The sequence below is a fragment of the Mytilus edulis genome, chromosome 12 (genome assembly GCF_963676685.1).
Source record: "Mytilus edulis chromosome 12, xbMytEdul2.2, whole genome shotgun sequence".
Lineage (NCBI taxonomy): Eukaryota > Metazoa > Mollusca > Bivalvia > Mytilida > Mytilidae > Mytilus > Mytilus edulis.
This window is the reverse complement of record NC_092355.1, coordinates 23,352,614-23,376,023: the sequence shown is the minus strand read 5'-3', so window position 1 is coordinate 23,376,023 and position 23,410 is coordinate 23,352,614. Positions and strand designations below refer to the sequence as shown.

The 23,410-nt window shown below is 31.5% G+C and overlaps 1 protein-coding gene across 19 annotated transcripts in view; it reads right to left on the bottom strand.

Annotated features, from left to right (window-relative positions):
* The window catches only part of LOC139498066 (nuclear receptor coactivator 2-like), a 145,600-nt gene that overhangs the window by 58,392 nt on the left and 63,798 nt on the right, over positions 1–23,410 (bottom strand). For 4 of the 19 annotated variants that reach the window (XM_071286375.1, XM_071286381.1, XM_071286382.1 and 1 more), the window contains exon 1: positions 3,056–3,678. The exons of 13 other annotated variants lie outside the window; for them this stretch is intronic. Coding sequence is in view for 2 of the 6 variants with exons in the window: in XM_071286370.1 (XP_071142471.1) it covers positions 18,224–18,258 (35 nt within the window). In the remaining 4 variants the exon portion in view is untranslated. Of the gene's footprint in view, positions 1–3,055; positions 3,679–18,223; positions 18,690–23,410 lie in introns of those variants that run through there. 2 more of the 19 variants (XM_071286370.1, XM_071286371.1) reach the window with 1 other exon arrangement.

Below are 23,410 nucleotides of genomic sequence, written 5' to 3'. Positions count from 1 at the left end.
ATGACAAAATGAGAAACAATATAATCAAACAAACAAAAACCAACATTTTGTCTTGTCTGTGGGCTTTTTATAGCTGACTTGTTTTTTGTCTACAGATGTGTATCATGAACTGGTCTGACAGGGCTTCAAATCTGTAATTTCTTAAGATAGTTAAAAGAAGACTCCAGCCTGATATTTTTCAAGATGCTTAAACAAAATGAAGGCACTAATATGACAACATAAGAACCTGAACTGGAGCCTTCTCATTTCAACCTGTTACTATATATACAAGTTCAGGAACAACCCAAAATCTGCCGTCAACTCTGACACCATTATGAATAATGAGAGTCCACATGCACACCCGGTACATGTGAAAGCATTAGTATTCACAGTCATACAAACACTTCTATTGTACGTTGACTACAAAATAAGCATTTCTTTATCAAATAAACGCGTCCTTGGATTAATATTTACAAAACCATCCCAGGTAAAATTTATCGCTTTTTCAAACTAGATTTCATTCTGATTAAAATTTGATGACATAATATTTATATTGCAGTTTAAAATAAAATACATGCAATATGCATCAGATAGGAACAGAGGATTTTTTTTCCAGATTATTTTTAGCTTTCTGTTTCTTTCAAATTTTAATGATGTTTCAATTTAAGTTTCAAAACTTCAATCATGTAAAAACACATTTTTCTTTTGAATTTTGAATGCCAAAATTACATCAACTGATAGTTTTTCTTTAAAATGACGATTTTATTTATGCATGAAAAAAACTCTCACTTTCTAATTTCAATAGCACTTTTAATGCTCCGTAGAACCTTTTCAGTCATTGTGTACTTTTAAAGCATTATGCCATCTGTTTGAATTACAAAATGTTTATATTAATCACGGCACACAAAAAAAAAATCATATAGTAATTCTAAAGACACTTTGCTTTTTCACAAGATCGAGCTCCACTCTTAGAACAGAGGTGTTTTGTTTTTACATCATATCAAAATTAAGTTAACCAAAGTTGTTGAACTGTTAATTTAAACAGGTTGTTTGAAAATTAGACTCTTATGGTCTATGGATTCATTATAAACTTTTCATGGATTTCACTGGAACATGTGAACCACAATTTTAAATTTTTAATGAAATAGAAATTTCTATATAGATATAGGAAGATGTGGTGTGAGTGCCAATGAGACAACTCTCCATCCAAATAACAATTTTAAAAAAAGTAAACCATTATAGGTCAATGTACGGCCTTCAACACAGAGTTATGCTGGAATTGAGATTTGAGATTTGAGATTTGGAATTGAGATTTGGGAAAACCATGAAATCAAATATCAACCAAAATCAGATTTTTTCTCAATCCTGGAAAATTGGTGCACATGAAAATAAATAATACACATGGTTTAGTATTTTCAGTACAGTCAAACCTCAGTCTTATAATATTTAGGACAACTTAAAGGACTGAACACCATCAAATCAATTATATCCAAGAAAAACTTCTTTTTTTTCCCGAAATCCACGAGAATTACAGGTAACTGTGAAAATAAACTACATGTAATCCATAGTAGTAATATTTTTTAGACAGTCAAACCTGTATAAAAAGAAAGTAACTCGTAGGACTAGAGAAAACTCAGACCTTATAAGAGAGCTGAACTTTAGATACAGGTCCAAAATCCTAAAGTATGACTACAGACAGTGGAACAACTGAAGGTGACCTGACTTATCTAGACAGATTTTCACTTAATAGAGGGTGACTTTATAACAGGTTTTACTGTATGAATTCTTCAGTCATATGTTTTTACAACTATAATCTATTACACAGTAATGTTATTTATTTAAACATCAACTTAGACTGACTTTGACAACCATTATGTATACAAATATGTATTTTTCCTTTTTTATGTTCTTTAAGGCTTTGATAATTTTTACACTTCAATAAGTTTTTAACTATTTTACTTTCTGACAGTTTACCTAACGACCATGATGTTGAGTTAAAAGGTTAATTTAAAAACAAATCAAACATACATTCTTACTTATCTATGTAGTTCCACATGTGCTTCAAGAAAAATAAAAGATTCAGTGAAATAACAGGGTTAATGGCTGATGAGATTTTAGGGGCCCCCAAGTAAACTTAAGCCCAGGCTACTAATTTTTGACTGGTCTCTTAAATCAGAGCTGAAAATGCTAATAAAGTTTAATTTAATCTTTCGTATTGTGGTTCAGGTTGGGCCCCTTAAGACTTATACTATGAAGGTGTTTAACCAGGGTCTCAGACAATACCCCTAGATCCGAAACATAAGTCTTTTTCCCAGAGAAACTATGTTAGAAATCTTACCAAAGTTTAGTGACCCAACTATTACATCACAGCCAATTAACCAGGAAAAAAACGAAGGTAGGGAAATTCTCATACGACAAGTCTTTCTGTTACTTATTACTGCTACTTTGAATTAATCTTTTTCTAAGTATCTATGAGAACAGAAACAGACTTTTAAGAGAGGTTATAGTTACTATCTGGTTTTCACAGGTTTTGCACTTTTACACATATACTGAAACTTTTTGTTTAATGAATGTAAATCAAATTTATTTATTTTCATTTATACCAACTTTGTTGGATTCCGATGGAAAACTGTATTTCTAAGTTTTGTCAAACTCTGTGTAACTGACTTTAACATTTTTTGTTCTATGTTAAATATTTAAATTCAATATTCACCTATACCCCATGACCTGCATGAAAATGGGCACTTTACAAATATTTAAGTATCCCTAAGTAAATCTGTGAACCAACTGTACAACACTTTTTCAAAGTTAACGGTCTTGACTTCAACAATTTGATAGGACTCATATATTGCTGTCACCTTTTATATATACTTTTACAATATAAAGTGATTTGGAAAAGTCAAATGACTTGTCTTTTTTTAGAATATTGTATGCAGTTTAAACGTCCATTACAATGTATGAAACATTTGTCACTGGACATTATCAAATAAACAACAACTATCAACAGTTTGACAGAACACATTTGTCACTTCATACTGAATAATAAATCGGATATACTGGTATAAATGAAACTTACCAACAAATAATGTATTTGCGTTTCTATTTCCATATACAATTACAGTAGTTTTTAATCGAAAGATGATGTTACCAGTAAGCATGGGCGACCCAACGTGGTTATAAAAATAAATCCATAATGTTCACATGTCATTCCGTAAAAACATGTTTCACTATCAAAACATGTGAATTGTATTTTTTAAATCCATTAAAATTCTAATACAACCATTTGCCTTTAAACAACAAATAGAAATCCACAAATAAAAGAAAAATAAATGGCCATAAACTTTTATGAAATACACATTCGTTGCACACTAAAATTAATCCAATTGAAAAATCCTACGTTATTTCCCTGTCCCACACTAAACGGTTATAAATCCACACCTCTATTTCCCAACGTTGAAAACACCACACACCAGATTAAAATTCATTTGTTTACTACACGGCTCTTCAATCAGATAAAAACCTCGTCCAAGGACACGAAACGATTACACAAATTTAAAACCATTAACATATCAGCTATTTAAAACTATACAAATGTAATACAATTGTTAAGGACTTTGTATTAGTGTGTCGATTCAAGGACAATTATATGTATAGAAGTAAATTATATAGTGTCATCATGTGGAAAAAATATTTACCTTTACAGTGAGATCAAAAGTACATGAAATTTTAACATACAGTATAATGTAGAGAGATAAGACAGTTAGAGAAGAGTGCATCAAGATCAAAAGATAATAGGGGGGATCTACAGCATGGAAAACAGTCTTCATGGAAATGACATACGGATCTTAATCTGTATTCTGTATTCGTTAACAATTTGGTCATTTACTTCAGATCTATTCTACATTTGATTTTCTCATATATTTCTTTTAATCCATTATGCCCATTATTCTCTATTCCTTAATTTTTTTACCCCTTATTTTCTATACTCTTTTTTTTTTTTACCAATAATTCTCTCTTCTTTATCTTTTAAACCCTATTTTTTTCTCTATTCTTTTATTTGTTGGGCCATTTTTCTGTAAATTTGGTCATAAATCTCTATAATGTCAAACCCCATCCAGACTCACACATGTACACAGTATTTTAAGTTTTTAAAACACAGTGGACATTTCAATATGGCTGAAATTTGAAACTCCTCATTTTAAGATTTTTACCACTGTGTAAAAGATTTATATGTCTATCTAGTATTAAAATTGTGTTTCACAGTAAACATCCGTAAACTGAGACTGTTTGCATGGTCCCATCCAATTGTCAATTCTACCAGAATTCTAAAGAGGCCTTCGATAAGTCACCTTATTCATGTAAACATATGTAAACCGAGATTCACTCAATTTTAAAGTCCAATGCAATTGTCAGTTCCACCGGAATTCTCAAGAGTTTCCATAAGTTCTTTCTCAAATTTCCCAACATCTCAACAATATTTTTTTACTTTTTACATAGATTCAGAATATCACTGTCCATATTGAATCTGAGAAAAGGAGCTTGAAAAAAAGACAATTGTTAATTGCACATAATTCACTCAACTTTTTTATAACTCAACTTCCATAGTATCAACCGTAGTAGTAAAGGTTGAAAACAACAAATGGTTTCAAATTGACTATGGTCATGCAACCAACCACTTGTGATTTGAGCTTGGTCAACGATGGTCACAAACGTGGAAAACCATAGTTGACCATGGGTTAAATTTTAGCACATCCAACCATGGTTTGACCATGGTTATCAATGGTCAACCATGGTTGCATTTTAACAGGGGTAATAAATGGTATTCCAAAAAATTGTTAAAAACCTTCATTTGAGTCAAAAATTTGGAAAAACAGGATAAAACTCAAAATCTAGTCTTCCTTCCTATCATGGCAATGCAGGGAAAGTTCCAACAAATGGTTTCTTACAATTTTACAATAACATTGATGCCCCCATATTAATTACTATTGGTATTTAAACAAGGTTTCAGATATTGTCCTATTCAAGGTCTTCACATAAAACAAAAGTAATCAAACTTTAAATATTCGTAAAATCGATTTTGTCACAAGTTTAGAGTTCTTATCATGACTAATATACAAGTGAATCACAACAGTTTCAAAACAAATAAAATGTAATCCATTACATAAAAAAAAATATTTTGAAAGGAAATTAAAATGTTAAAATACTTGTTAATTTCCTGATTAATGTAAATCAATCAAAATAGTTTAACGACTAAATGATTGATCCTATTTAAACATGTCCTGATCTATGTTTCTCTGTAATAACAGTAAATATTGTTAGATTGATTTAAATTTTTTGTGTTTAACGCCACTTTTAAGCACCGCGTTTAGTCTATTTTGTGGTGATCAGATTTTGTTGGTGGAGGAAACCTGAGTGCCCAGAGAAAACCACTGACCGTCGATAGGAAAACTGACAATCCTTAAGTATTAAGATTGGAGTTGAGTGCACTAGCACCAGCTGGGTTTGAACTATCAACCTCAGTGTTGACTGGCCTAAGTGCTTATAGTAGTAGAACTACATAGATCACTAATGGCCACTGAAGCTCCTAAATAATGTTAAGACTGTGTGGATATAGAGTAGTAGAACTACAATAGAAACTGTTCCTTTGCTCGATTATAAACATTGTAGGATCCTTTAACTTTTGACTGATCTCGAAAGAGTCATATCATACCTGTAGCCAGGGGGTTCGTCCGACCCCCCCCCCCCCCCTTGAAACCAAATTAGCACTGTTAAAGTCAACATTCTGTTCAAATTGTGACTGTTAAAGTCGGGTTCATGAGTCCAAATAACCCCCCCTTGGAAATTCCTGTCTACGGGCCTGCATATTATTATATATTTTTTTCCCATGGCCTTGTAAGTTTATTTTTTGACTTATCAGTTTTATTGTCCCCTCCAGAATCTTTCTCCTCTCTTTTAAATCAACAAATAACTGTACAGGAGTTGAAGAGTTGCTGTCATCAATCGATGATTTGACAGTCACAAAGATAGGGTTTTGTCAACTGTGTATTTAACAGTAAATTTTAGCCAATGAAAAAATGTTACACAAAAATTGAATTAGAACATGAAGTTTGGAATGAAAGTACTTTTACCAATGTCTACCAATAACTGTCAAAAGAGAAGTACCTTTAGAGACATTAATCTCATAAAATAATACTATATATATATAACTGTCTATTGTTAGGCCAAATAAAATAGTATGTGTGGTTCCAGTTACATCTGAAAATAAGTTAGGGTAGGTAGGCAGGGATTTTTGTTTATTTTATGGTTTTTTTTTACATTGAGTCTATGGGAGCAACATTCTGACTTGAATAGTGCTTGATGAAAAATGACAATAAAATCTTTAGGGTTAAGGCTATTTTCAAGACAAAAAAGTAGGGACGGTAGGGTAACTGGAACCACACATATATTTTTATTTGGCCTTATTAAATGTTGGATTCCATTAATTGTCATGGATTTCATGGGTGATGATAAATTGGGATCCAAGGAAGTAATTGTCGAAATATACTTTGTTTGGTATGACGATTTACTGTTGATTTTAATTTTGCAACTGATGAAAAATTAATCTTTAAATTACTTTTGTGTTAAATTTCAGGTACAAGTTTACTTTATCCACTTGCACTTGTATGCAGATGCAGACCTTTGCAAAACTACATTACATGTACATGAAATATTCACTTAAATATGATTTTCGCTCTATCCAAATACTAGTTTCCCCTTCACAAGGCGACTCTGTCTGACTTGGCAGTAGTTAAACCATATAAGATTCAATTAAACACATTTGTGCAAAGACGTAGTCCTTTTAATGTTGTTCAGTTTAATGTCTGAAATGAAACCGGATCAGTGGGATTATCTCTCACAGCAGACAATAAGAGGATTAAACTGCAAATATGGATTACTCAAGATTTAATTTCCGACACAAAATCCTTTTTTTTATTTATTTTACAAAAGGTCGTTAATTTTCAATATAAATACTGTAAATTCTGTAAATTCATTATTTTCATGATGGTTTTATTAAGGTGAAAAAAGAGACAAGATGTGTATCGCCTCTTCTGACTTATTGATATATGCCCATAAATTGTATTCATGAATCTCAGATTTTTCCAATTTTTTTCACAAATTTTAACAAATCAGATTTACAAACACATGCAATAATTTTTGAATTTACCATAGATATAAATAGGACAAGAGGCTGTCACAATGACAGCAAACCAGATTTGTTAACATTTATTTGTGTCCTGGCAATATCAAGAACCATAACTGATGAACGGTGAAAGTGAAAATCGTCAATATCAAATTGACCTCCATTTTATCATCAGTATCAACATATCAAAATTTGAAACGCTAAGGTTGAATGGTTCATGAGTAAATGCAACAACATGAATGGAAACGTCATTTTTCGATCTTTCAAGAACCCTAACTCCTGAACAATAAAAGTCAAAATCTACATTATTGAACTTGACCTCCATTTTGTCATCAGTAAACAACATATTAAAATTTGAAAAGCTAAGGTTGAACAAAGTAAATGCACGGACAGGACTCAGGAAACGCCATTTTTGAATCAGTCTGCACAAAAAACTTTTTCAACCACGTAGTCCTGCAAAGACCAATGTATTCTGACATTTTTCTTATTGGTCTAAACAAAGTTTTGCAAAAACATACTTACGTCCAAAATGAAATTTTACTAGTCTGGGGCATCTGACTCAAGTGGCTTAAACCGTGCAGACTGTGTCAACCAAGAAAATTTCAGATGATACCACATTTTTTTAAATTTTGTTTAGTGATTTCAACTTTTGAATAAAAAGAGATATAAGAATAGTCATTAATGAGTTTCTGCAACCTTGTTCAAAAACACAAAAAAAACATCAAGATCAACAAATATTTCTATCAAAACTTTTAGATCTATATCATAATGATTAACTATATATATCTGAAAATTGACTAAATTCACAGCTCTCCTAATTACTGCATTCAATTACATTTTGTATTAACAGATTCAGATTCAATAGTTTATTAAAGTCTCACCACTTGAATAACATTATACATTCCAATATACATATAAAACATTGTGTATAACATGAAATATTGGATAACATATATAAAACATATTGTATATTAAAACTTAACATTAAAGATGAAGAAAGAAGTAAAAATGTACATGCTAAAAATATTCTCCTTTCTAAAATCTCATTAAGAATTTATTTACTTTTGTCTAACACAAACATTGATAAGAACAAAAATTGCTATCATAATTTTCTCAAGGCCATTAATTTAAAACTTAATTGTCAACTGAGCATTTTAACTGAACAATTATTCGGTTTTTTTTTAATTATGTTCCCAAATGTTTGAATAATACTACCATAGACAATTAACGTTTAGAAATAGGAAAATTTAAAAGTATACTTAAAATGGATTTTATATGGCTTTTATAAGTAAACTATTTGTGCGTTCATGTAAAAAACATTATGCACTACCAAATTCATACAATATTCTCTTTAATATCGACTGAAAATAAAACTTGGTATGAATATTTGTGTCAGGCCTTTAAAATTGAATGCACAGGTCCGTTAAAGTCCTTTTTCTTTTCTTTAATAAACAAATATTATTGTATAATAGTGCAAAAAGCCTTTTAACAAATACAATAGTTTGGTTTTTTTTACGAATATTGTTTAATTTATTTTAAGTCTTTAATTATTGACTGGCATTTCAATAAAGTTCAAGTTTAAATTACAAGAACAGTGTTGGTATTTTACTAACTGTTGTATTTTTAATATTGCATTTGACGAGAAATTAAACTTTAAAATGACTTTTCAGGTAAATTTAAGGTACATATATACTTTAACTGACTCAAACATGTCTAATCCATGAAGAATACCTTAGTGGAGGAAAAAGACTAAAATTAAATATGCTTCAGGTTGAACTTTATAAGCAAGAAATGATCAAATAACTATGTAAACTATTGTACACAAAATGAAATCATGGCAACACAGGGGCCATTTTAAAAAGGTGGGTTCCCAAACCAGGACAAAGGGGGGTTCCAACTATATGTCCCCCTTCAAATGCATTGATCGTCCAACAAAAAAGGGGGGTTCAAACCTCCTGACACATCCCCCTGGATCCACCACGGCAATACATATACTAAGTGTCAGGATCACCATATGAAAAGGCATTGTCAATGTATTATAAATTAGTTTATATTTATTTCAAATGCACAGTTGATGGTATACAAAAATTACAAACAAGAATACAAAACAAATAGAATGAAATATACAAACACCCCCATAATATGTTTATTTCATAGATGAGTTTTGAAATACACCTTTGTTTTAGAGTCCACATTCTGCAGGACTTTGGACTTTTATATAAATGGCGTCACAAACTGCACAAGTTCAGGAACAATTGTACTATTTTCATTATATCACACATATTTAAAGCACTGTTTGTTTATTGAATAACCAACAGAATAATGGCCTATATTTTTACAGTAGGCGGTTGATCGTGAATCATACAATAACTATAAACTATGATAAACAAGGTCCAAGGTCACTGACCAATATAACTCTAGAGTAAATGTTTACAATTATACAAATCTTTGACAAGTACCAATTATTTACCCTGATTCTGTATATGCAAGTTTACATGGCTTACAGCCATTTTTTTTATAGAGATAATTTAAATTCCTCTGTTCATATTTTACAGGATGGAGAGATTAGGCTGAGTACAGCAATTGGTTTAAAACTATTGCAACTGCTGAGACCTTACATAAAGAGGGGTGAATAGAGTCACTCAACTGTGTATGTAAATACTAGTTGTGAAAATAGTCACCACTTTAGAGTTCTGATATTTGACTATGACAGACTACAATCTTGTGCACATGGAAAGTGACATTAACACTAACATTTAACAAATGAATTTGCTTCCTCCATTGGTGGACAAGCCAAAAACTGAATTTTCGGCTCTCTCTTGACACCATTTGTGAGTATGGTCTTGAGGAAACAATGATAGTCCGTCGGAAGGGTACTATAAATGGCTGACCTGTGTTAAGAGAGAGCCACATCACTTGCACGTTAAAGACACCCTTGTAGTTTTCGAAAAAAGAGCAGGCTAATGCCGCTACAAGGCAGCACTCACACCCGCAAAGTGGAAAGGGATTCATATAAGTTGCAAAACTTGTTTCCCAATCCACTATAAATAAATATGTTTAAACTAAAACCTAGTGTATACATAAAGACACACAAGAACAGACTTAACAAATGATCAAGGGTACATTAAACATCACTAGAACTTAAAACAATACTTGGAAAAAAAAAAAAATTTTTCCCCATAATGTCTTCGTTTAAAAAGAGCTGTATGCACTAGATTTCTTCTTTGTAAACTTTTACTTTTGAACAATTTCCCTTCTACCTACTGCTATACCTTAAGACAAATGTATTCTCTACGTACTATTTTCACCTTTCAAGCTGTCAGAATGGAGAATGTTCTGTACATTAATTACTAACAACAGAAATTACACTGGTAAATGTCTTTGTGGTACAAACATATGTAATATTCTCTTTCATACCAGCTGCTGTCGACTTAGTTCTCAACAGAAATTGATTCATTAGGACAAGCAGAAACTGTCCCAAAAGTATAACATGCAAAATGCACTTCAGCTTAATTTATATTTTTCACGAGTCTGCTGCTCTTTAATTGTCACCAGGTAAACTTGAACTCATGAAAATATCTTTTCCAAAGAAAAATATAAACTCATTACAGAATTTGATTCATCTTTCTTCAAATGATATAGCGGGTAACTTAATAATGAGAGGAGACCTTGTGGTATGCCAAATAGGACAACTATTAAATTGACCACCTGAGTCCAAATAATATTGATGTAAGCAACTAAATTACTCCCCTTATAGCCTTCACCAATGAGTATAACTCATACCCTTAGTTAACTCAAACAATTCAGACAAAACTTAGAGAACAGTTACTGATATGTACCCTTGTAATTCTTTTGAGATTTATATAATCTTATTCATTCACCGAATTTCTATAATGTGTTTTCCATGGATGTCTGACAGAGGAAAAATGTCGTAATGAAAACAGAAATCTCAATATAAACAGTTATAGTCCTATAAAAAAGTGCAAAACTTTCATAAAAGCCAAGGAAAGGGTAATTGAACTCACACAAAGTACAAAATGCATAATTGCTAAATTTTCAGATCCTTTCTTTTTTTTAAAGGGTTACAAGGAATACAATAAAGGGAATTGCGTAATGCCATTATTCAGTATTAATATGATGTACACACAAAAGCTATTTGTTTAATACCCCAAATGAAACCTTGTTTCCATAAAAAAAAATCTTTTATGTATTTACATATGCCCTGTAAGTGCCCCAGTGAAATTGACTCATAAACTATTTCTAAATGCCATAAAACCTGCTGGTTTCCACTTTATTTACATCACAGCAGGGAGCCAGTTGACAAATGGTGACCTATAATCTCAATGGAGTTATTCATATACTATATTATATAACTCCTGCAGTTAATGTGTAAATAAAATCCACTTATGCTTTCACTTTGAAGTCTCAAGATAAGAAAATTTATAGAAATGTGTTAGGAATAAGATAGTCGAAACATATTCATCTAATGTAAAAAGAAGTCATTAGAAAGTTTTTTTTTTTATCAATTTCCATTTTTAAATATCTGAGTCTTCTTGTGTGGTTTATAATACATGTACCAGACACCAGGTTTCAAAACATTAAACATAATGAAAGGACAGGGACCCGAAGTCTATCCAGTCTAAATTTTGATTTTGATCAGAACCTGACAGACATATTTTATCATGAGAAACTGACTTCTCATTGACTTCAAAGTTGTCCTTTCAGGGGCGGATCCAGTCATTTTAAAAAGGGGGGGACCGAACCCTGGACAAAGTGGGGGTTCCAACCACATGTCCTCATTCAAATGCATTGATCGTCCAAAAAAAGGGGATTCCAACCCCCAGAACCCCCACTCCTCAGCACTCCACCATTGCCTTTTCTGTTCAACTGAAATATATCACTGCAGGTCTGCAGATGAGTTTGAGAAACTTCAACAAACTCATTTCAAGTACTGTTAGAAAACAGCTTCAAACCGTGAGACTTTGTAAAAAGCTGTCTTTGTGAATATCATTTCAAATCATGACAAGAGCAAGCAATACATAATGTGATAATCAGAAACAAAACCTCACACAGTTACATATTTTCACAACAAAAACTATTGCATTGCATAATGTCTCTAGTATTATATAATACTGATTCCAAAACTTTTATTTTAATTTAGACTAGCTGACTTTTGAAATGACACATCTCTATGACTTTCCCTTTTTCTTTTATTCCAGGAAAACTGAGATCAAATTGATTTTATAAAATATAATGGCATTAAAATATAACAATTGGCAGTACATCTGTTATACATAGATAGATCTTCCATTTAAAGCCTCTTGCACTATAATTAAAGATTCATTCCTCAAAATTGTCTGTTAAAATAATAAAATTTATCTGCTTAATGTAGGTATCCCATTAGACTTGCTACATGTCCCTTCCTTATTATTTTTTTTTAGTTTTGTCCTTCTACCAATTTGACTGTTATATACTAAGAGATTACCATTATTCTGACATCTGCAGAGGACAATCAGTATATACTGGCAGTTTTCAGTAAACATATAAATTAGTATGTAAGAAATAAAAGAAAGGGAATTGTAGCTAGTCAATAATGTCTGTTAAAGTAATAAACTCCATCTGCTTCATGTAGGTCTCCCATTTAAAGCCTCTTGCATTCAGAAAGCCAAAACTAAAGAATCATTCCTTAATATTGTCTGTTAAAGTAATAAAGTTCTGTGAGAGTTGCACCAAAGTTACAGTGACACTGCCATGAACTTATTGTACATATCTTTAGTGCAGAAGGTTTTATGCACTTACAAGAGATAACAAATGCTTGCCTATTTTACCATTCAAAATTCAAAATCAAGAATTCCCATAAGAAAAGGATCAATGAAGATTTATATCCAAATATTTGTATATATCAATATATCACTTTCAACAAGCTTCTTTTCTATTGTATGTTCTGGGATTTTAACTTGGGATGTTAAAGATATAAGGTGACATAAATGGCTTTTATTTGAACTTCATAATTCGTATGACTCCTTTGTATATCTTACTGCTTTTATGTACAATTCTATTATATGATTCCCTATAAAAGTATGATTAACGATTAACACTTGGAGTTAGACAGATCACTTTCATTTGGTTACATTTCTAAGTTTTTGTAATATTTTTGGTTATCTAGGCTTCTAATTATCCCTAGATAACAAAGTCAAACTTCGTAGAAATTCTTTTAGGGACATTTATCAGCTCTAAGATACTGTGTATTCCTTATTGTTCATTGGATACCAATTTTTCGTGGATTTTGTGGGTATATGGTTAACCATGAATTTAAATTTTAAACGAATCTAAATGCATGTATGCATGCAGACTTTGTCAAATACAGATTAATTACCCCTTATTTGATGGAGAGATGTGTTACGAAGATATTTTGACAAGAAACAATAATTTTATATTCAAGTATTGAGAAATTTTGCAATTTCCAGAAAAGATGGTGGGTTTTGTCAGGGACAGTCTATACTTGTATAGTATAGAAAGTCCCTGATTTTGTGCACTGGGATTTCAAAATATTTTCAGCTTGTAAAAACGAAAAATTAACAAAAATACAAATTTGCCTAAATTCATGAAAATTGGTAGCCAACGGAAATAAATAAATCCACTGTAGTATTTCATTCCACATCAAATCCTCATATTCAGCTGAGAGTAATCTACAAACAAACACTACCAGTAATAATAGGTCTGCTATATGTCAGAAAATTTATTTAATAATGATTCAATTAAATCTAACTATTTATCAGCAAGAACAACCTGCCGAAGTCTAAACATTCCCAATGTTACTACTCACGATATACATCAACCAGAACCTTATCAACGTCTGCCAGGGGATACATAACTATTAAACGCAGATCGGCCTTGCAAAAAATACCATTTCACTTTATTTTCGATTATACTTTTCTTGCTTAGGCATACATCAATGAAATACTAGATAATAACCATTATTTCTTTGGAATTAATATTGGTTGTATTACATTATTGAGATTTTTCTGATTAATCAGCTCCTAATCAGAACATCATTTGGATTTCCCTGATTATTCCCCAGCTCCTAATCAGAACATTATTGAGATTTCCCTGATTAATCAGCTCCAAATCAGAACGTTATTGAGATTTCTCTGATTAATCAGCTCCCAATTAAAACGTTACTGAGATTTCCCTGATTAATCAGCTCCTTATCATAACATTATTGAGATTACCCTGATTAATCAGCTCTGATCAAAACATTTCCCTGATTAATCAGCTTTTATCAAAACCACATTGTCTCTTTGAAGACGTTTTGGAATGCAACTGTCAAAACCAATTAAAGTCAAATACTTATTACCACAGAGATTATGAGCAATTCTTTTCTACTTATTTTTTTAACAAAAGAAACTGCATGCCTACTTGACCATACTTTTACATGCATATTTAATTATAACTGGGAACAGTATATCTAACAATATATATGTTCCTGATTATAATTCTATTATTGGTATATTGAACAAACCACAAGTTTCTCCCAGGTTTTTGTAGACATTTACTAAAGGGTGGAGTGGAGTGGAGTGGAGTGGAGTGGAGTGGAGTGTTGGAGTTTATGAGTGGAGTCAAGGAGTGAAAACATGGAATTAGGAAATTGAACCAAATTATAAGACATTTTTGTATACATGTTTAGCTATAAAAACCATAGAATAAATGTTTCAACAGTATCCAGATGCACACCACTCCACTCCACTCCACCTTTTAGTACATGCCGTTTTGGTATGTCTTAAAATCTTTCTGGTTACTAATGATATCTGGTAACATTTTGATAAGAATCGTAACCTTTTAATTTTCGCAATTCACCCACAGTGCATAACCCTGTGAGAAATAAATGCAGTTAAACATTCTAATGCCACACTGTCATATTTATAGTAGGTAATTCATCTTATATAATCTGTGCAATTCTATTGGCTAAAACATGTCACATGATGTAGTAAGAAACTTTCAAAGCAGTGGCGGATCCAGGGGGAGGGTTCCAGGTTGGAACCTCCCTTTTTTTTTTTAGAAAATCAATGCATTAGAATGTGGACATATAGTTACTTTTATCCTGGGTTGGGAACTCTGCCTTTTATAAATGGCTAGACCTGCCATCCTAATTGGATGCATTGAAACAACAGTTGAAGCCCGAGTACCAGTAAAAAAAAAAATTATATGCCAGTAAAGTTTTCATGTTATATGCCAGTAAAATTTTCATGAACATCTGAGCTTCAAAAGCAATATAAGTTTAAGGAAATAAAAAGAAAGACGGATTTTGAGGCTTGTAAGTAAACACGTGTGTGCAAAGACGTTCTGTTACATATTAAAACTAGAAGCACTAAATTACTGCACTTCAGGCATAAAATGTTATGTTATTTGCACATTCCATTCTTAGATTAAAAATAGCATGTCAAAAATTTGCAGGTATATTTTTAATGCAAATACACTACCTTTTTGTAATCAAAATGACCTACTGTGGATTCATACCTGCCAACTGTCACTAGTTGAGGGGTATTTCCACCATGTTAGCCCCCTAATGGAAATTTTGAAAGAGCAAATGTTGTCCACAATTTTAAACAAAACAATCAATTTTACCATGGATATAGAAATGTTAAAGTATGAAGAAGCAAATAAACAACATTAAAATAAATTTGAAGGCCCCTTTAATAGGTTATGTAGGACTATGGGAATAATATTGCACATAAAACCCCCATGGTCATTTTGATAACTTGGCATGTATGTGGATTCATTTATTTCTCATGGATTTTAGCCCTCTATCAAATCATCGGAGCAGCTGTATTGTTAAAACAATAATTCCATGTAACAATTGTTTCAGACCTGTATTCTAACCTCAGTCCAGCCAATCAGACTGCCTGTTACTAGATACCAAATACATTTCTATCAATTCATTACCATCCCTTATGGAGTTACGGTAACTTTACATAAAGTTTTCAGGAAATAACACAGCGATTGTCAGTCTTAATGGTCTAACTTGAAGTCACGTAATGAAAAACAAAACGTTACTGACGACACCAGATCCGTAGTTCATCATTTTGTTATTCTTTCTCCAACTGTATATAGCTCCGATGACAAAAACTCAATTACGAAATGTACATTTTACTTCGTGTGTTGCAAATCAATTACAATTCTTTTGTGACAGGAATGAATCAATACTCAGTCTTTCCTCCTGTGTGTAAACAGCGGAGTTTATCTGATGGTAACTAAGAATTGCTATAACACATTACGTTCCCGAGGAAGGTGTTTTGGTCCATACCATACAATTAATGATACATGCATCATTGATTCACATTTAGTTAACTCAGGGCAAACACATTACCATATCGGGGAAATTTCACCTTTTTTGTTTTATTTCTCACATTAAATTTTAATGATAGAATTTTAAAGTGCTAACTTTTCAATAATTTGATTTTTTATTAGACCCTGAGGTTTTATATAGTATTGATATCACAGAATGTTATTAATCAAAGATTAACACAACACTTTTCATTTCACTTCGAACTTTTCAATTTTGAAATACAACACAACTTTTCTAGATTTACCCCAAATTTTAAAACCTTAGCCAGGATACATAATAATACTTCAATATATATGGAGCTTTACGATTATTATAAAAGCCAAAATCACCTTTGTTTTAGTATAATACTATGGATTCCATACCCGTAGCCATGGGGGTTCGAGGGGTTCGGACGAACCCCCTGGAAATCAAATAAGCACTGTTAAAGTCAACGTGCTGTTTGAATTGTGACTGTTAAAGTAAACAACAGTATCCAACAAATAATAATAAATACACAGTACATTTATTCAATGCTTGTTGAAGACGCGTGCCGATGTTGCTTCAAACTGGACTCTTCTATACATAAAATGAAGACGCTATATATACAGCAAACCAACAAGACAAATAACCAAATACTTTCAAAGGATCATGTTTCACTAATATTTATTACTAAATGTTATCAATCAATTATATTTTTCATAAATAATTTTCCCACTCTTTTTAAAAATATTATTTATATTCATCAATCAGCGAACAAATGATTGTAACTGTCTATATTTGTTTGATGTTGATTCGGTAATCTGTATTATATAATACCACATTCATAACAACTCATCTGAATAGATCAGAAATTATTATACCACATTCATAACAACTCGTCTGAATAGATAAGAAATTATCACTTTCAAAATATAATATACTTAAATACATGCCAGGCATAACACAATCTTTAACTATCATTAGTAATACTGTTAAAAGTAAATTTTTAAAGCTTCAAATTCTTCTGTGTTTTACAACATTTATATTTTACCAACCATTCAAGTGCACCCAATCATACTACTACAGAAATACATGAGATAATGATTGCATTGTAATCTTTATCCAGTATTACATGACTCTCCTCACTAATTACGTGTTTAATTAAATGGAGTAGAGAACAACAGGAATAAAAGTAATCATGGGCATTGTAATATGCCCCCATATACAAAGATGCAACTCCCCCCCTTTCATGTCTTCAAAGAAGTCTTCACTCTAAGGCTTATTATATAAAGTGTTTACAATTATAATCCTTTATAGAAGACAACATTGAATAATACAACCCTACCATTTTACGGAAAGTCCTCATTCAAAGGTTAAGAGAATATAAAGTGAATACAATTATAATCCCTTAAAGAAAACAACATTGAATAATACAACCCTACCATTTTATGGAAAGTCCTCATTCAAAGGTTAGGAGTATATAAAGTGAATACAATAACAATACCTTAAAGAATACAACATTGAATATTACAACCCTACCATTTTCTGTAAAGAAGTCCTCATTCAAGAGCTGTATAATTAGTGATTACCCCGGTACAATAATCTACAATACATGCAACAATATACAACCCACCCAAGTTTTATCGAAGAAGTCTCCAGTCAAGAAGTCTTAATATAATATACATTAAGCAAAGATGTCGCAGGACAACCCTTAAATAAGGAAATCGTAGAAATATTTATATATATATTTATAGACTTACCGTAAAGATTTCTGTAGCAGTGATTTCAGTATCATGACAATCACTGCCGTTTCATTGCCATTTTCTATGACAGCTTCATTATTTTTGTATTTTCAAGCAAAAAATCAATGGAGAAAAACGTAAACATTCAAGGTTGTATTAAAAGCATAACTCAATGCGTTCTCCAATCAATCCACTTCATAGCTGACCGATTGAGGGAGACGATCCATGTCTCTGTGATAAAGAGTTACTTAGTATTTACGATTATCCTGACAATGTCGTTAAGACCTCGGCTAAAAGACAAGTTATGAGAGCCACTGGTTGAATCTTATAGACTTCTGAAGCCAATACTTCAGAAAAATGTAATCCCGTATTGATTTTCTCTCACTAATGATGAAATTTTCTATAATTAAGAAAATCTTGCAATGGTGATTTTGTCGCTCCTCAAAGCAGCAGTATATCATTTGGTTTTTATATCATGCAGCCTATTCAATAGATCTTTGTTGATTATATATATTTGTAAACTGAGGACAAAAATTGCTTTTAATGACTGCTTCATTGATTAGTAAACCTCGTTGTAACTATATATCACAACATTTGATATGAATAGTGAAAAGGGGGGTGCTGAATGATTGATTTTATGAACTATTGTATCTTACGTATATCACTTACTAAGGTTTATCTTCACATTTAATAAGAATAATGAAAAGGGGGATGGTAATGATAGATTTATAAATCTCATTGTATCTTTATATCACAGTTTATTCTTAACATTTTATATGAATAATTAGTGAAAAGGGGGGCGCTAATGACTGATTTGTTAACCTTGTTGTATTCATATATCACTAGGTTTATTTTTAACATTTTATATGAATAGTGAAAAGGGGGGTGCTTTTGACTGATTTGTAAACCTCATTGTATCTATATATAACTCTAGGTTTATTGATAACATTTTTCATGAATAATTGGTTAAAATAGGGGTGCTAATTTTGTTTGATTTGTTAACTAATAATATCTATGTTTTACAGAGTTAAATCGTCACATTTATATAAATAAATTCCGAGGGGGTGGTTAAATTGATTTGTAAAACTCATTGTATCTTTATATCACAGAGTTTATTCTTTAATGACATATCAATGAATTGTGAGAGGAAAAAAAAGGGGGGGGGCTTTTTATTGATACCTAAACCTCATTGTAAGATGATATTTTTTATATAATGGGATCCTTCTAATGACTGGTTAATTAATTTGTAAACCTCATGATACCTTAATAATATCGCAAAGTTTCATTAACAATCTATATCAATAAATTGTGAAAAGGGGGAAGGGGATATTATAATATTCCCCAGTCAACTTTTTGAGTTCAATTGTTTTAAGACTGAAAAAAAAGATGTTTCTTAAAAGATTTATGAGGGGAAAATCTTTATAAATATATTCTACATAATTTATAAACAGTGAAATCTGGTGACCAATCTGTTGTCAAGATAAAGTTACATTAATTCTATGACAACATTCTTAAAACAATAGGAATAAAATTAAAGACTATTGCATCTGTTGGTTACATTTCCCATCTGGATTGAGTGGGACTCTTCTGTGTACAGATGTAGATCATCAAGTATTTTTAATATTTATAAATCTAAAAGGGCAATCTTGAATTTATAATATTGATTGATTTATGGTGTTTTAATGCCTCTTTTTAAGCACCATTGTTTAGCTCCACTTTTATGCTATTTCCTGGCGTCCAGTTTTGATTGGTGGAGGAAGCCAGAGTGCCTGGAGAAAACCGCTGAAATTCGATAGGTAAACTAACAATCCTAGTCAATTAAGATTGGAGTCAAGTGCACCCACAAGAGTGTGGTTCGAACTAACAACCTCAGTGTTGGCTGCTGACTAGTGATTACAGTAGTAACTACTTAGACCACTCGGCCACCTAGGCTTGCCGAGTGTGTGAAGATTTTTACCTCGCCAGTTTGTCAAGCCTGTCTGTATATATAAAAAAGAAGATGTGGTATGATTGCCAGTGTCAGGATTAAGTACCATGAATAAAAAGATCATAACTCTTTGTTCACAGTAGAAATGGTTATTCATGTAAAATGTTGAAAAGTAATTAAGTCGAAGATATAAAAAAAAAAGGGGGAGGCTTTTACGAACTGATCGAAATCATGTCATCAGATCCAGATCATAGAATAAAACATTTAAAAGTATTTATATTGAAAACTGTAGAAAATACAATTTCAATGAAAGTAAAATTCAAAGCATTTAGATTGGCTGTCAAAAAAAAAAAATTTCTCTCACTCAAAAATTAAATTACTTTTGAAATCAGTAATCATTTTTTAGCATTATGTTTAAGTACAAGGACAAAAAGTCTAAAAATCAATACATCTTCCTATTTTTGTTTATAGAGTGGTATTACATAGATCACATTTATACAGTATAGCATTGAAATGGCTGTTTACATGCACATGAGACACCATTTTTTTTACAGTGATTATAAACACTCATAACTTTTTTAAGAACAACAAGTAAATTATCAAGCATGGCGTAAAGCCAGCTAGCAGATCAAAATTGTATAAATCACATTCTTCAGTATAGCATTAAAAACTTGTATACAGTATAATGAATCAAGTATGGCTGTTTACATTTTTGCAGTATTTTTTTTTTAAAGCACAACAAATAATTGATCAAGCATGGCCTTAAAACCAGCTTATACCAAAGTAATATTATATAAATCACATAGGAATTAATCTCCTCTATTTAATATACAAACAACCAGAGGCATTGATTTTATTACTACTGCTTGTGTATTGCTCATTTGTTGTTTTTATTTACCATTATATTATTCTTTTATGAATTTTACAAATATTTTCAATTTACAGAAGTACAGAAAGATATAGTTGACAGCTAACCCATAGAATTGTAAAATCTGAACAAGAAATCACAGTGGTTGAAAAGATGTTAGGATTTGAAGCCAATTTCTTTGGTCTCAGGACTGTCCATTGTTTTAAACAATTGACATTGATATCTAGAGTCTGTTTATTTGTATAAAATTCCAATGGAATCTGCATATCACACAATATGAGAGTTTCCAAGGACAAAAGGGCAAGATGGCAGATATTCGTACATTGAAAATCTTTTCATTTTTGGATTAAATATGTAAGGTGACATCCATTCACAATTGCTCATACATACATACATAGAAAACATATGGAAAGAGATCAGTACTCATTCTGTGCAAATTTTCTTTCAATTCATTACCTTGAATTCTAATACCATATGACTTAAAATACATTAGATTTCTTGTTCAAAGTTTTCTTTTACTTAAATAAAGTCTTTGTTTTTGAGGGAAAACCTTGATTGAAACAATTTAAGGGACTTTACGAATAGTAAAGGCAATGTGTTCAGATTCCCTGATGACAGAAAGTGTGATTTTTTTCAAGGACTTGTGAATAAGATCTTCCCATTCATGCAAGCATCTTGAAATTCAAACATATCTTCTATCTTTGTTTAAATCTGTCACTTTTGTGTTTAATTGCGATACAATTTACTAACAGCCGTCTTTAATTATCAATTTGTTTTAATTCTGATAAAAATCAGTTAACTCATATAATTTGCATAATAAGTTCTATTGGAAGTAAATAATTTACAGAAAAATTTAGCCATTTTGTAAATGTGATGGTTAATTATTGTCCATGCATCTAAGATCAAAGTCACAATTTATCTAACCTATTCTCAATTCTTAATGTATTAATCACAAAAAACAAGCAATTAACATTTCAGACTTCATAATTTGTTTTTCAATATTCATTAAATGCAGTCTCTATTAGAAAAAAATCAACTTATTGCAATAAAACATTAACACGGTCTAACGATTTCGTTTTTTGAAGATGAATTATTCAGGTAGTGGAATTGTTGTTTATAAATAATTAACAATTGAACAGATGAGTTATTTGAAAATTAAAATTGAAAAGCTGATCCATGTGGATGGTGGTTTTTTTTTGCATTATAGTAGCATACATCAATGATTCATAGTAAATACTAATGACTTATATAGTAAGTCACTAATGTAATATGAACCTGAGAGACCATTATACAATCCTAAAGAGATACTGAATAGCTTCATAGTCAAAAGGATACTTAGCAAGCAGCATAGATACAAAAAGTGGAAATAGTCAGCAAATAACAATTATGCAGATGAAAAGACTATAATGTTTTAAATTACCTAGATTTCATTGAAAGAGAAGATGAGGGACCTTTTCCCAGATGATGGAATTGAGGACTTTGGGATTTAATCATTATCATGCTGCAAGAATGCCAGTGAGACAAATTATTTTAATGGGAATTCTGAATTTGGCATTCACCTTCTTATTAATTTAGGGATAAGACACCCCCCCCCTTTTTTCTCCCTTTCTATCCCCCTTTTTCTTGTCATCAGGAAAAACACATGACATTCAATGTTCAATCAACCAATCCTGCGCTGATGCACAGCTGAGTGTGAGCACTGAGAAACTAAGAATTTGAGATGGCAATAGATAATTGAGCTAATTCAATCTCCCATCTGATCACAATGTCAAGAGAGGGATGAGAAACCCTCCTCCCTCCCTTTTTTTCCATCATTTTGAAAAACATATAACAGTCAATGTTCAATCTACCAATCCTTCTAAGTTTAGCACTGATAATTTAGAAGGAAATAGATAATTGAGCTAGTTCAATCTCCCTTCTAATCACAGTCAAGACACTTAATTACCCCCCTTTTTTTCTTGTTATTAGGAAAAACACATGACATTAAACTTTCGAACTACCTATCCTGCACTGAAGCACAGCTAGGTGTAGCACTGAGAATTTAGAAGGCAATAGATAATTGAGCTAGTTCAATCTCCCTTCTAATCACAAAGTCAACGAAACTTAAAACTGAAATCAATTTCCAACAAGTTTTCTTCCCAATCATTATCAACAAGTGAAGAAAATTGTCAATAAATTGTGATCTTTCTAACACATTTTTCCTACTGAAACCACCTGCCTATTTCTCCATTAAGACATATTTTCCGTGGTGACAAATTTTCACGTCATTTTTAAACAACTAGGGGGTCAACGTAGCTTTAAATATCCGATATAAATTGACCTGCTTGAATTACGGTGTCAGGGTGACAGAACACTATGCATATAATTAGGGTGCTTAGAATCTGGGAGCATTCAATTATTTTCAAGCTAC